Consider the following 14162-nt stretch of genomic DNA (forward strand, 5'->3'; position numbering starts at 1 on the left):
TTCAGTGATTTGGCTCTAAGATATATTAAATTCTCAGTAGAGATTTGTGATGATACTAGAACACAATTGCAAAGTGCTTTAGTTTTAGCCAGTGGTGAAAATGACAGTGATCTATAGTTCTTTATAGGCTTGTTAAATATTGTGGCAAGCTAGTATGCAGTGGCCACTCTGGGACCAAAACACAATGCTTTTTGTAGTTCATGTAGTATGTTGTCTATACTTGTTTTTGTCATGCCTTACCCTATTTTGTCTTGTCTTGGCACCTTATGATGTCTTTTTGTACTTTTTGTCTACCTTGTTTGCACCACATTAAATTTAAGCACATTAAATGTAGCACCATTGAAACACAGTGTTATCCCTAGCAATTTACAATACTTGTAATCCAAATGTATTGAAGTAACAAGAGTCTTCAGTCATGCTATCAGTTCTATGAGGCTATACTCTGGCACAGCAGTGCTTTGTGCTAAACGCTAACCTTAGCATGTTAACATGCTCACGATGACAATGCTAACATGCTGATGTTTAGCAGGTATGGACTGAATCACCATGACATTGCACTAACTAACAACTAACAACAGTCACTTCCGGGTAGACAACTGGTGGTTGATTTGAATTGTGGAGATATGTGATATCAGCCAACTTGTTTATTTTCTGTTGTCATTTTCAGTTAAACACGTTGGTCTGACCTATGTGACGTAATGTTACTTTAACGCAACACCAACAACCTCAAATAAGTTGTTTCTTTGAAAACTTATTGAAAATTAAATGAGACATAAAGCTTACTTGTCACAAAATGCTTCCTACAAATTCAGTCATGAAGACCAGGTTGCCAGATTTCCCAAACGCCTGACACTTTAAGGCCCCTGTCTTTTCATCCAGAGCTTTCTTTGAGCATGTTTGCTCTTCCCAGATGGAAATCTGAAAAACCCAAACCCTTCTCCACTCTTTCTTGTTGCTCAGAGCCCCCATATACAACAAGACTTAACCATTTAATCCTCAGATGAGAGTATCTCTCAGTTATTCCTTGCCCCTGTTTGCTCCGTGCCATTAAATTGTATGCACATGACACAGGGGTTTTCTACCCAGAAATAATTGTCAACAAACATTGTGATTGATTCTGTATCAGTGGCTGTAATGTTTTCCATGGTCAATATTTTAGTTTTTGTTACTGTAGCTAAGATGCTAACATTGCTAATTAGCACTAAACACAAAGTACAGCTGAGGCTAATAGGAATGTCTTTAGCTTTGCAGGTATTTGGTCATAAACCAAAAATATTGGACAAATAAAATTTTGACCTGGCAATGGCACTAGAGGAAAAGTTAACAGATATTACCGAGGATAAAAGAATTAATCTTCTGGAAACCATGAATATCTGTAGCAAAGTTTGTAGCAGTCCATTAGCTGTCAAGATAAATTTGGACCAAAGTGGTGGACTGATGGACAACCATCATCAGGCCCAAATGTGCACTTATATTTCAGAAATGTCACCGTCTAATGGGTAGAATGCCCAGACTTTTACTGATCACATTCATGCTCCCAGAGGATGAGCCATTTCCATTTTGGACACTGCATGGGCTAGGACGAAATGTCAGAATTCCCCATAATCTAATTGGCATATTGCCATGAAATGAGCATATTCATGCTACCAAGGGAGCCCATGACCTTTCCTTTACTCCCACACTCTGGACAAAGTCTACATTCTGTGCCCCACTACTAGTAATGCTTTAGATGTGGAATCTTGCTCCCAAACAAAGTACATTTTTTGGATGTCTATAATGGATAATGATGGATAATCTAAATTATAAATATCCTTAGTTATTTGAGCCCAAACACATCATGCAAGGCTGTATATGCACAGCCAGCACTGTCCTTTGCATTAGTATTAGAGGCGATGACAGCAGCTTTGGTACACACTTCACAATACCTTTAACTGTTCCGGTCTAATCCTCTTTGTGTATTTTTTTTCATGGTTGTCATTCAAGCTGACTTTTTAAGATTTAACAAGGCCGCTGTTCATGCATGAAGCTCTGTCAACAGGTTTATGCTTCGTCGGCTTTGATGGAGCTTGAGATGTGACAAATTTTCATTTCCCTGACTAGTAAGCAGACAGTCAGAAAGCGGAAAGCAATGCAACAGGCTTTAATTTAATGCTTCAGGGGGTCAGTGAGTTTATAAAGCAGCATGGCAAATGTAAATTCCTTTTGAAATTTGGCTTGCACTATAGATATTTGTGTGTATGTATGGCTGTGTGTGCATGAATGAATTTGTGCCTTTTATGTTTGTATGAATGCATAAACATAGTATGTAATGTGTGTGATCAAAAATGAGTACTGTACTGTAGCCACTGAATAGTTAATGTATGTTATTTCATCTGTGTTTTTTGTCACTGCACGGTTGTGAATGGGTCTTTATTTCTTTCATTTTCATTTTTATGTGAAGCACATTGAGTTTACTCATGTGTATGAAATGTGGTATATGAATAGATTGCCTTGCCTTTTCTACATGAGCACTGCCTATATAAGAGCGCTATGTACAATTGTGTAAGTAAGGTTATGATGGTCTTATTTAATCTGTGTGTGTGTGTGTGTGTGTGTGTGTGTGTGTGTGTGTGTGTGTGTGTGTGTGTAGGACCTGGGCATGGAGTCAACATCTCTGGATGACGTGTTGTACCGCTACGCCAGCTTCAGAAACCTGGTTGACCCCATCACACACGACCTGATTATCAGCCTGGCACGATACGTCCACTGCCCCAAGACGGTATGACACACACACACACACATACAGTAAAAATCACCTAAAGTGAAGAATACTTACTAAATATTGCCTATTACAGTAAACATACCCATGTATGCACACACACACACACACACACACACACAGGCTGATGTGATTCATTGCGTTGCTGCTATCAGATGATCTCCTGACTCATTTTGTCTGACACTATTAGGTTATGGAAGTGCTCTAAGTGGTTGTGTGGCTGTGTGTGTCCTTGAGGGAACTGCGGTGCCTTGTGTTTGTTCATTCATGTAGTCCAGTGTGTCATTGAGGGAGAGAAAGGGAGAGAAATTGAGAGAGAGGGAGAAAAAGCATGACAGCAGCCATACAGGATGAACAATGCAGGGAGGAAGGAGGAGTGATGGAGATGAAGATAGGAAGTCCTGATGTGTAATTCCAGTGGTGTATTCTGCTGAAACACTATTGCCCCAGTGCAGGCTGTGTTTAGGAGGCTTACCTTTAGCCAATATTAAGCCCATGTATTTACTGTAAAAAGTCATCTAGATCTGAGAAACAGTTGTCATATCATTTCTCAACCTCTTGATTACAGTCTCCCCTTCAGCCCTTGAGATGATAAGCTAACTGATCCCTATCATGATATCATGATACATGATATCATGCTAAAAGACGCTAAAGATGCTAAAGTTAGCATGTCACAGACAGAAAGTCAGCATCTTCACCAGCTGATAATTCAGATAATCAATTTCAAAACTCAACACATTCGTGTATGACAGGGTAGACCTAGTTAGCCCTAGTGTTATAGTAAGCAGTAAAGGAAAAAGTAAGATCAGACTGTTATTTCTGCTAACTTACTGTAGAGAAACATGCTTAGACAATCAACATAGAGGTTAGATTTATGCTTTATTGTTCATATTTTCACTTTTAAAAAAGAATAGGCTTTTATGAGGACAAACTAATTTTTGAAAACGTAATACTATTTCGGGCAACATGTTTGGCTAGACTTACCCAAAACCAATAAACACAGTGTCTGGTCCAGTCCTGAATGTGTCTTTTTCTAACGTAACCTGTGACAACACAATATAATACAACATTTGTTGACAATGTGCTCCTTGGCCTTGGAAATAACACTACATTAGTCTTTCTACTGTAGGTAGTAAGCTAGTTAGCTGGACATGCTAACCTTTAGGCTACAGGTTATGGAGCAGATAAACACATTGTCTGTATATACAGTATGTATATTTATGTCTTTGTGTACATCTTTGATAATAGTCTTGTTCAAGTTCAAGGAATGTGAGAGAGATGGCGAATGACATTCAAGGGTCCTCAGCTGCATTTCAACCAGAGACGTTGCAGTTCACGGTCAGTTTCATAACCCCTGAGCCACAGGACACCCCATGGTCGTTTGTTCTAACACAATCCATGTGAGTAATATGTGTGTACTAGATGTTTCCCCTGACCTCACCAAGACCTCATAAATACAATTTTAGCTCAATAATTTCATATATTTCCTGTGAAAACAGGATGCTGGAGATGTAGGGCTCATCAGTGTAATTATTACATATCTGCATATGGTACGACTCCCACTATATGAAAGAGGAAAATATGTACAAGGATATATGAGGGATACATAAGTCACAGTATGCATAGTGGAGGCTAAAAAATACTTGTTATCAATGTACAAGCCACATTCTGTGAGACTCTCTTCACACATGCCAAAGCTGATGAGGAAAGTGGAGGGCTTTGTGTGCAGTTCATGATAGGTGAACAGAGGAAGGCTGAGAAGTGCAGAAGTGCAAATGAAAGACACACCAGAGGGGGTGTTGTTATGTGAGGAGAGAAGAGCAACAAGAGAGAGGAAGTAGAGAAGGAGGAAGAGAGAGGTGTTATTTCCGACATTCTGCTTTGTCCGTCCTGTCCTTCAGAAGGTATAATCAGTGAATATTTGCCCTGCAGACACTGGTTAGATTAAAATGAAGCTTAGCAAAAATCATCTCCATGTAACAAATACTGTGGTGTGACAACTAATTTATTTTCATTTAAACAACAATATTACAGCCACTTTTGAATAAGTCGTTATCACATTGTGGATAAATCTAATTTCAGTCTCTTCTAGATATTGTCAAATTGTAAAACCAGTCAAACTTCAGCCTGTTGTGAAGAGATCAATCTTTATTGATGATTAAGCTTTTTCACACAAGAATTGGTTAAACTTTACGTTTTACGGAAGGTGTGCAGAATTATTATTTCAAATCTCTACATATTTATTTGGCCATTTGTTAAATAATGGCAAGTTGAGTGGCAGCAGTAATTTTGAGCAATGGTACTACTTAACTTTTTAAAATTATGATTGAAATCACTCACTTGTATTTACTTAAACCTGCATTTATTGATTTTTTTTTTGCCCTTTGGGGGCAGCACAACAAGCTGTCAAAACAACACTGACATATGATCACCCTATAAAGTTGACAGGTAAACATGTTCTCATATGTAGCAGACACAGAGCAACATTAGCACCTATTTGGAGTCGTGTCCAGTGGCGTTTTCTCCCAGAGGTCAAAGGAAGCCAGGCTTCCCCTGTTGTTTCAGACTGTAGTTGTCATTTCAACAAAAACACTTTGTTTAACAGTTTTGGTAATTCTTCTGTGCTGTTGCTGTCATCTCTTCCCCATTTCTCATTGAGTATTTTACAATGAGTGAAATAGCGCCCCTCTAAATGTTATGTGGTGAAAGTGTGTTGAAACACTATATTGTACTCCTACTGTACGCTAATGTTATGTCCGTGAGGAGGCCAGACCGAAACTGTCATCCCTTGGTGAAAAAAAATTGAAGGATTAGCCAATCAGATGAGGCTACCGTCATGCCACTGCCAAACTGTGATTAGTCAGGACTATGCCAAGGGAAGCCAGCCGCCCTTACTGACAGAAGTTCTCAGATCTTGTCATCTCTGCAGTTAGACATTTTCGTTGGCGTCTTCATGTAAATGATCCTCCTTCTTCACCCTTGGATGTTTGTATATTTACGGTTTCACACCAGTCACATGATAGAAACGTCATCAACATGTCCACTCACTTGCTGTAAATTTTCTGGGAAATGACCTGCTGTATTCACACATGGGCTTAATCGGGAGCTTGTGGTAGGGAGCTGGCAGGGTGAAGTCCGTTTAATGCGTTCTCACATACAGCTCCAAGGTCCAGATAAACTCAGAGTTGCAGTGAATGTGTGAAAGGGGCTTATGTCCAGTATTCACTCTTCTTTTAACTCTGTTGTTTGGTGCTGGGCGGGTATACAGTGGGTTTATTTTAGGGCTGTAGTCAACCAAAGAAAAACTTGGTCAACTGAAATTGTATCTACTCTTTAACCAATTGATTGGTTGATGGGGAAAAAAAGCAACATTCACATAATATAGTTAACAAGCCAAGTTAGCCCTCTTAGCTAATGCATGCTATCTACGCTAACTACGCTAACAAAATAGCGTAGTTAGCACGCTGTGTCATTAGTGGGTGATATCTAGTGTTGGCAACATTTTTTGCTGACACTAGATATCAAGCAAAAGTGAGAAGTTATATCGTTATATCTAAGTTGCCGTGAGCTGTAAATTCACCTTTTCTTAGCAGCAGAAGGCAGAAGATAACGTTATCTTGGAGCCTGACAAGCCCAGGCAAGCAGCTCTCCTCTTCCTACTTCCATCTCAGACTCACTCTGTTCGGCGGCAGTTTTCTTGGCCTGCCACTGGATGTGCAGCGTTTTCCTCTTCTTCTTTTTTCTGTTTTATGGGAGGTGGCAACCAGTGTTAAGGTGCATTACTGCCACCCACCATGTTGGAGTGTGAACCAGAGTTATCTACCTCCCCAAACAAACACAGTGTTATCTTCTCGCTAAACTTTTGGGGGGTCAGGAGACTATAGCCCTAGTTTATTTGAGCTTTTTTTGCTGAAAACAGCTGCTTGCATCATCTGGAAACAACACTGATGAGAGCACTGAGAGTGAACCAAAACGTTGTGGGTTGTAAAACCAAAACAATTAACTGAAAAATGCTAGAATGCTCCGTAGGAAAGAGGGGAACAGCAGAGTTAAGTGCTACGGGTCACTTCAAGTGACCCCTTTCACATTAAACATAGCAGCTTTAACTTATGTTACTCTTTAGACTTTGCATTTCTACATCCTATTTATTTGCTTAAGCCCCCAGGACTGCAGGGCCATACAGACAGTTGTGAGGATGTCCCAGACTCACTGGTTCCCTCCACAGAGGAAATGTCCATCAAGCAGTGCCATAAAAGCACAAAGAGTATTCTTAGGGACCTTTCACACCCAACACACGTGACCTGCTCTGCCTTCAGGCAGCTGATAACACTGCATTTTTGCAGAGGGAACATGTTTTAAGGATGTTGTTTTCCCTAGTACATTTTCTGCACTGTTTGCTGCACTTCCACCTGACACTGTGTTGTTTTATACAGCTGTGGTTTGGGATATTGTGCTGCCAGTCATGCTGTTACAGTCTGTTTTTGTTGTTAATGGCTGCGTGAAGAGATAAGAGCAACAAAAACTGGCAATGCAAATACACCAAAACAGAACGCATACTGTGACTTTATATGGGCATCCCTCTTCCTCTCTCTCCTTTCTTCTTTACCTCTTCTATTTCAGTCAGTATCTTAACAGTTAATACAGCCTTGGTGCAGGACTGCAGTCTCTAATAACACATTTCCATAAATAAACAAAGGGACTTAAAACTTTTTAGTTAAGTGACAGGATTAATAGATTAAGGTAGTTGTGATATGCATAAATAGAAAAGCAATTATTTGTTACATTGATTACATCAGTGTTAATCCTGCTCTGCCTGATGAGTTTATGAATCCCTCAGAGATAGACCCTGAAACATAAATCAAAAAATAATTAATCACTCTAAAATCAGTCAATATATTCCATAAGGGGCAGCAAATCTTTCAATATTTAATTATCTCCCTCAACACTTTGGGTTAAAGTTGCTATATACTGAATAGTTCATTATTATTTATTATTAGTTATTATTATTTTCCATAAAGACGCCTAACAATCCCAAATATGCAGTGATTTTATTTAGGTTACAGCATTATACATGCACCATACATAAACCCCTAGATATTGCTGCTACTATCAATTATAAAACACTCTCCTGCACACTTGTGTGTAATTAGATTACAGTCAATCCAGGATGAGTCTTCACATACACAGCCCGGCTGGTATCGATCGATTTTACAGCAAATGTGAAATCAATCAAACTGCATCATATCCATCATATCAGATAAGGACCAAACAGACGTTTAATTAAGAATCAATATATTGGTATTAAATCTAGTGCACTAGTACAGGATCACACAAACACAATAAAGACCAAAGAGGTATTTCTATAAAAAGGGCCGAGACAAGCTGGAGTTACATGAAAAGTCTGACTTCAGTGAACCCACATGAACAATTGATTTGGGTTTACACCTTTCCTCAAATGCCACCTTGCCAAACAGTCGGGGTACCTGCACTGGGTCAAGCTGTGAGCAGCTATCTCATGATGCAAGTGTTCAGGACAACACTGGAAAATGTGTTGTTTACCTTGATGATGTGTTGGAGGTTTGCTGGAGAATGAGACTGCTGTCGCCTGCAGCTCTTTATTCAACCAGCTTACTCTGGCTGTTTCTTCTTTTACCATTCCTCCCTGCAATATTTAAAACATTTCAAATGTTGTTGTGTAGACCCAATTTTTTAATAAACAATAGTCATGAAAACCCATTTTTGCCAGGAAACAAAACAAAAAAGCACAAAAAGATAAAGAATAATAAAAAAAATGAGATACAAAGTGAATGTTTTAAATTCCTATCTCACTATTTTGACTTATTGTTTTTAGCATTTTGCCTTTATTTAGATAGTAGCAGTAGAGATGCAGGCTGGAAATGCAGGGAGATAACAGGATATGACATGAAACAAATGTGCTATAACTATTGTTTTCCATCATTCTAATTTTCCACCTGTTTTTTCTGGGGTAAATATATTTCAATATGCTACAATGGCAGCTAATTTTGATGAAAAATACTGGTGCATCACCCATAGTTGCTTCACAATAAAAGCCTTCCTGTGACTGAAAAGTAATATGAAGCAGCAGCAGAAGTAAATCTGAGTTAACAGTATCTTAACAGTTAATACAGCCTCGGTGCAGGTGTAGGAGAGCAGTCAGTAAACAGTGAAGCTTCTATCAATTGAAAGTGAGAACAGGAAGTTGGGACTTCCTGTTCATGTTTAACTCAAATTCTTGAAACCCCTAAATTACAGAGGAAATACTAAACGCATACCTTCTAATGGGTTTCTCTCTTGTCACCAGCTTGACCACACCTGTTGAGCCATTCAGTTTAGTGCAAAGACACATCTTTGATACTGTGAAAGTAGGTAAAGGAAAACGATACAGTTTTTGTGGCTCACCATTGGCCCTGTGTAGTCAGACTGCTTGGTCTTTAGCAGCTCCTGGTTGGTCCTTTGTTGGCATGCCGCTCAGAGTGTGATCAAAACATGAGGATTTAATGGAGCTTTATGGAATTAAATTGATTTCATGGAGCAAAGGCTTGTGTTGTTTAAGTTTAAGTTACAACTTTAAATTTAGTTGTAAAGTTGTATGTTTTTTTATATTGCCTTTAATACCTTTATTTTATTGGCATTTGATGAATATATTTTCAACATGTAACCGGTTCTACATGATCTGTTGGACAGATTTCTTGGCAAAAGTGCCAGAAATGAAATCCTTTACACTAGAGCTGCAACGATTAGTCAGTTAATCGATTAGTTGATTGACATAAAATTCATCAGCAACTACTTTGATAATTAATCAATCATTTAAGTCATTGTTTAGGCAGAAATGCCAGCCATTCAAAGATTCACCAAACCACTAATTTGCAGACCTGGAGGGAATTTACCAGTAAGAATTTAATTAGATTCTTTAAGGTAAAGAGTAAACACTTGTCATGTATTCTGGAAATGCCCTGAAATAACCAAATTCTGGGAAACAGGATGTACGGCAATGAGTTATTTTTTATTGTTATTATTGTTAGTATTGTTATTTTTGTTTTTATTATTATCATTTCATATATATTTCTGATTTTATTTATGGATGTTTTCCCTGAGCTCAAGTGTTCGGTATTATTTTGCATAAAAAAGTTTTTTAAAAAAGCCAGACGTTTGACAGTTCTAGCTTCTCAGATGGGTGAATTGGCTGCTTTTTCTTGTCTTACATTATAATAATAGTCTCTTTGGGACTGTTGCTCAGACAAAACAAGATATTTGATGATGATATTGGGAAAAAATGTTGTTAGTTGCAGCCCTAATTTATATGCATTTCAGTGGATGTGCCACTGGGGTAATGGTGGTTTGTCTACTTCCGCCTACAACCCAGATTTGTCTATACTAAACACACACACACACACGCTGCCAAAGACAAACACAATACCATAAGTGCAGTTGCCTTATTCAAATTCACTATTAATAAACATCCCTGCACACTCATATACAGACACACACTTGGTCATGCATGTACACAAATCACACTCAAGCAAACACCTGTACACAAACACACACAAACACACACACAAATACAGACTAACTTTTTTTCTCATATTCTTCACTTTTATTCTTGATCTCACACTCTTACACTCACACAGTTACACAGCAGCACAACTGCCTGCATACAAAGTGTGAAAGGTCTATTCATTACTGTGTGACTCCAGCTAAGCAGGGTGGCTTGTGAATTTATACTCGTGGCAGCTGAAAGCTTCGCTGCTTTATCACTGCAGCTGCAGTGAACTTCTCTCTGTCTTCTCTCTTTTTATTTTCTCTTCTTCTCTCCATTATCCTTAGCTTTTCATCCCTGTTTCACACCTCTTCTGTCTCCTCCCTGCACCTTTAAGTAATCTCCATTTCTCACTTATCTTCTGCGTCATTCCACCCACCCGTGTCTCCACTTTTCTTTTGCTATGAATCCAACAATTGGCTTCATGTGGCTCAAAAAACAGTGTTTGTGTCTGTGTGTGTATGTGTTTGACCCTGTTGATACTGGCTGTTAATTTAATGTCAGATACGAGCCAGTCAGCATGTTCCACCACCTGATATGATGTCTGATTTAAATTATAAGCATCATCAATTTTATTATTTATTTTATCCATTTCTTTTGTCAAGCATAAAACATCAGTTACAGCCGCCTTAATTCAATCAAATAGAAAGCAAACGGATAAGAGTCTGAAGGTTCTTTTTCCATTTTTCAGTATTAAAAATTGTGGGGTTTGGTACTTTTTTGAAAAAATGTAGTGAAAAGGAAAACAGATTTGAAATGCAGCAAAAAGAAGTTTATGAAAGAGAAGTGATTCATTTATTTGGCTTCACATAATTCTAAGTTAACCCATGATCAATGCATTTTAGTCCCACGGCCTTTATCAGAGTGCTCTCATCACTGTGAAGGTAATGTAGCTGAAATATATGTTGCTCACAGGATTTAATTCACCAGTGTGACTATTCAGTTAGAATTAAAGCATAAAGCTGGCTTTTTAAATAATATTTTGTTGATAACAACTAACAATTAATTTATCCTGCTTTCAAATACTTTCTTAGAAGCCTGATTTCACCCTGGCACCTCTTCGTCCCTGGGACCCATTGCTCTGTTAATAAGATTTGAAGACTTATAGAAGTTTTGATGTCTGCTGTGTGGGCGTTGATTGATAACTGTGATTGACAATTCACTCACTTGCTACTCTCTCCAGCCACCGGGACTCGCACTGAGTCGGACTATTATCGCGATATTTCGGTGAGTTTAATGTTACTTGATTACAATACCTGCCCTGTTAGCACAATCTAGCTAAAGTAGCTAACTTTAGCTGAAGTGTGAAGTACAGGGTGGCAGGGCATATTTCCAGAGCATAAAAGGCAACACCCCGCACTCCTTATTTGGAGGTCTTGGCTCCAAACGGAAAAGATGTGGCAGACTATAAGCTGCAACACAAACTGGCTCCCATGCAAACCAGCGGGTGACATCACAATTCGCTACATCCAGTCTGTGGAGAAAACACAAGCAGCCTGAGCTGACCAATCACAGTTCTTGCATTCCCCATGTGGTATCTCTGTAGCTGCCATAGCTGTGACATGTAGGTACATTTTTGAGTAGACACACATCAGCTGCAGTGTATATGGGGCCATAGGTAACCTCTTCAAACAGAAGATGAAGTGGCATTATAGTAGATCATGTCAATTGCACTCCACTAAACATTCTTAAATTTGAAAATCTATCAGATTTCATTTTAACCTTAGTGATAGAGGACAGTTTTTCCCCTTTCTCCCTCGTTCTTTGCCACACTCAAAGCTCATAGTGACATTCCAGGTCAATAGCTGAGACGGACCCAGTGAGATATCTATTCCAGTGGAGACATGCCATTTACTGGGGAAGATTTAAAGGCTTTGGATGAATAGATGCCACAATGCAATTTAAACTGAACCACAGGACATGCTTATTCAGTATGAAAAGACATCTTAGCAGGTGAGTGTGCGTGTGTTTTTGTAATGAGGAATACTGGCAGGAAAGTTATCGATTACTCATAAGTCACTGCTTTGGCGACAAACACCCAGACAGGGGTGTCTCTCTCTCTCTCACACACACACACACATGCACACACTCATATAGTGCTTCAGCCTCTCCATCATTGTGTCTGTGCTGGAGCTCCTTTATCTTTCACGCTCAACTATCAGAGACTGTACTGTCATTCTCAAAGTGCTAAATGAAGTGAAATATTGGCCAAAGGATAATGCATGGCACCTGCAGCATGAAAGACAGGAGAGTGGACAGAAGGGTTCAACAGATGTGTGTTTTTGAAATCTTGGTATAAAAAGTTTCACTTTTGTTTTGAAGCTTGAAATTTGACCATTTCCATGCATTCAGGATTCAGTGTTTCCCCATATTTTACGGTTTTATGGCAGAACAGAAAGAGTATTTATGACATTAACTGGCTGCCAAAACTACATTTATTTTTCTTTTTTTTGTATATTCTACTGACTGAACTAAGGAGGTTAATGCAGTACAGTGTTTCCCCTATAATTGTACAGACCTGGCAGGTCACTAGGCCAACATGAACGCCCGCCAAGCCAAAAAAATATTTTTTTAATGCCAAAAATAACGCAATACACCCATTCATTCAGAAATCAATAGCATTTGGGAGCCTCTGTGCAGTGCTGTTCCATAATGTGAGTCAACCTCTGTGTTGTGCCTGGGAAACTCTTGGTAGTGTAGCTCCTTCAAGGAATAGGGCAGTGCGTAATGTGTGTGCGTAGCGAGTAAGTGGTTAAGCAAAAGAGTGAGCAGCAGAAAAGTGAGCAGTAAGTTGTCAATCTGGCTGTAAATGTACAGTACAGGCTACAGTGTGTCAGTTAATAAATGCTGCAGCTTCTCAAGACCAAGAAAAGTCACGTCTGTCATTTCCCCAACTGCTGAAAAAGTGAAAGAGGTTAGCTCCAAAGTTAGCAACAATGGGTTAGCCTAACCTGACGACAGAGAATGGAGAAATGTGTGGCTGCTGAGTCTCTCCCAAGTTTTGCTCAGTGCATCCAGCTGCAGTATGACTTACTGACAGGGGGTGTACCTTTAAGAGAAAACGTCTTCATGCTGACAAAGTTGCTATTGTTGCTTCTGTTGAAATCTTGTTTGACTTTTGAGTCACCATGATCAGGCTTGAAGATTCATGAGTGCTGACAGCTGTGTTAATTTTATTCAATCTTTTGACAAAATTGTATTAGATTCAGTTGCATTTTAGGTGATTTTTGTTTTAATTGACAAAAAACTAAAGGCAATCTGGTCTAGTTGGAGAGATTTATACGTCTTATAAGATTTTTTTCCAATTTTAGTCATGTTTTTTATTTTTATGCTGTACTCATAAAATTTCTACAGTGACCTTTGATCAAACACCAACATAATTTTAGCTGTCTTTAGTTATTTTCATGAGGAAATTCAACAGTAGCCAAAATTTGAAGATGTACAGTAATATCTAGGAGTTAGTCACTCATGTGGGCACATCCTACTGAAACACATCCTTCAAGGAATATGTAACTGAAAACCTATGTTTTCTATTTTGATTAGCAAACATTCACTACAAGACTTGAAAATGTGGCTCTGAAAGTGTTGTAGCTTTGTGCTAAGGGACAGAAAACTTTGTATGAAATTGTCCATAGAAACTTCTCAAATCTCTCCTGCAGCATAATTCATTCCTTTGCAGTCTGTTCGTATCCTTATTATGTTCCAAACACTTGTATTTGTACGTTAATATGCCAAAGTATACTGCCAAATTTGCTGCTTCAGTTTGTTGCTAGCTGTTAGCTTACATTAGTAAACCTGAGCAGCTCACTGCAGTTGTGAGTGTGACTGATAATGTACGTCTTTGGT

The 14162-nt window shown here is 38.8% G+C and overlaps 1 protein-coding gene across 4 annotated transcripts in view; it reads left to right on the forward strand.

The window, feature by feature from the left end:
• Positions 1-14162, forward strand: part of lrrc75a (leucine rich repeat containing 75A) — a 59351-nt gene that overhangs the window by 12656 nt on the left and 32533 nt on the right. For 3 of the 4 annotated variants that reach the window (XM_042413691.1, XM_042413694.1, XM_042413693.1), the window contains 2 exons: positions 2630-2758; positions 4007-4096. In XM_042413691.1, the coding sequence (XP_042269625.1) occupies positions 2630-2758; positions 4007-4096 (219 nt within the window). The remainder of the gene's footprint in view (positions 1-2629; positions 2759-4006; positions 4097-14162) is intronic. The other variant, XM_042413692.1, reaches the window with a different exon arrangement.

Source organism: Thunnus maccoyii, chromosome 6 (genome assembly GCF_910596095.1).
Source record: "Thunnus maccoyii chromosome 6, fThuMac1.1, whole genome shotgun sequence".
Classification (NCBI taxonomy): Eukaryota; Metazoa; Chordata; class Actinopteri; order Scombriformes; family Scombridae; genus Thunnus; species Thunnus maccoyii.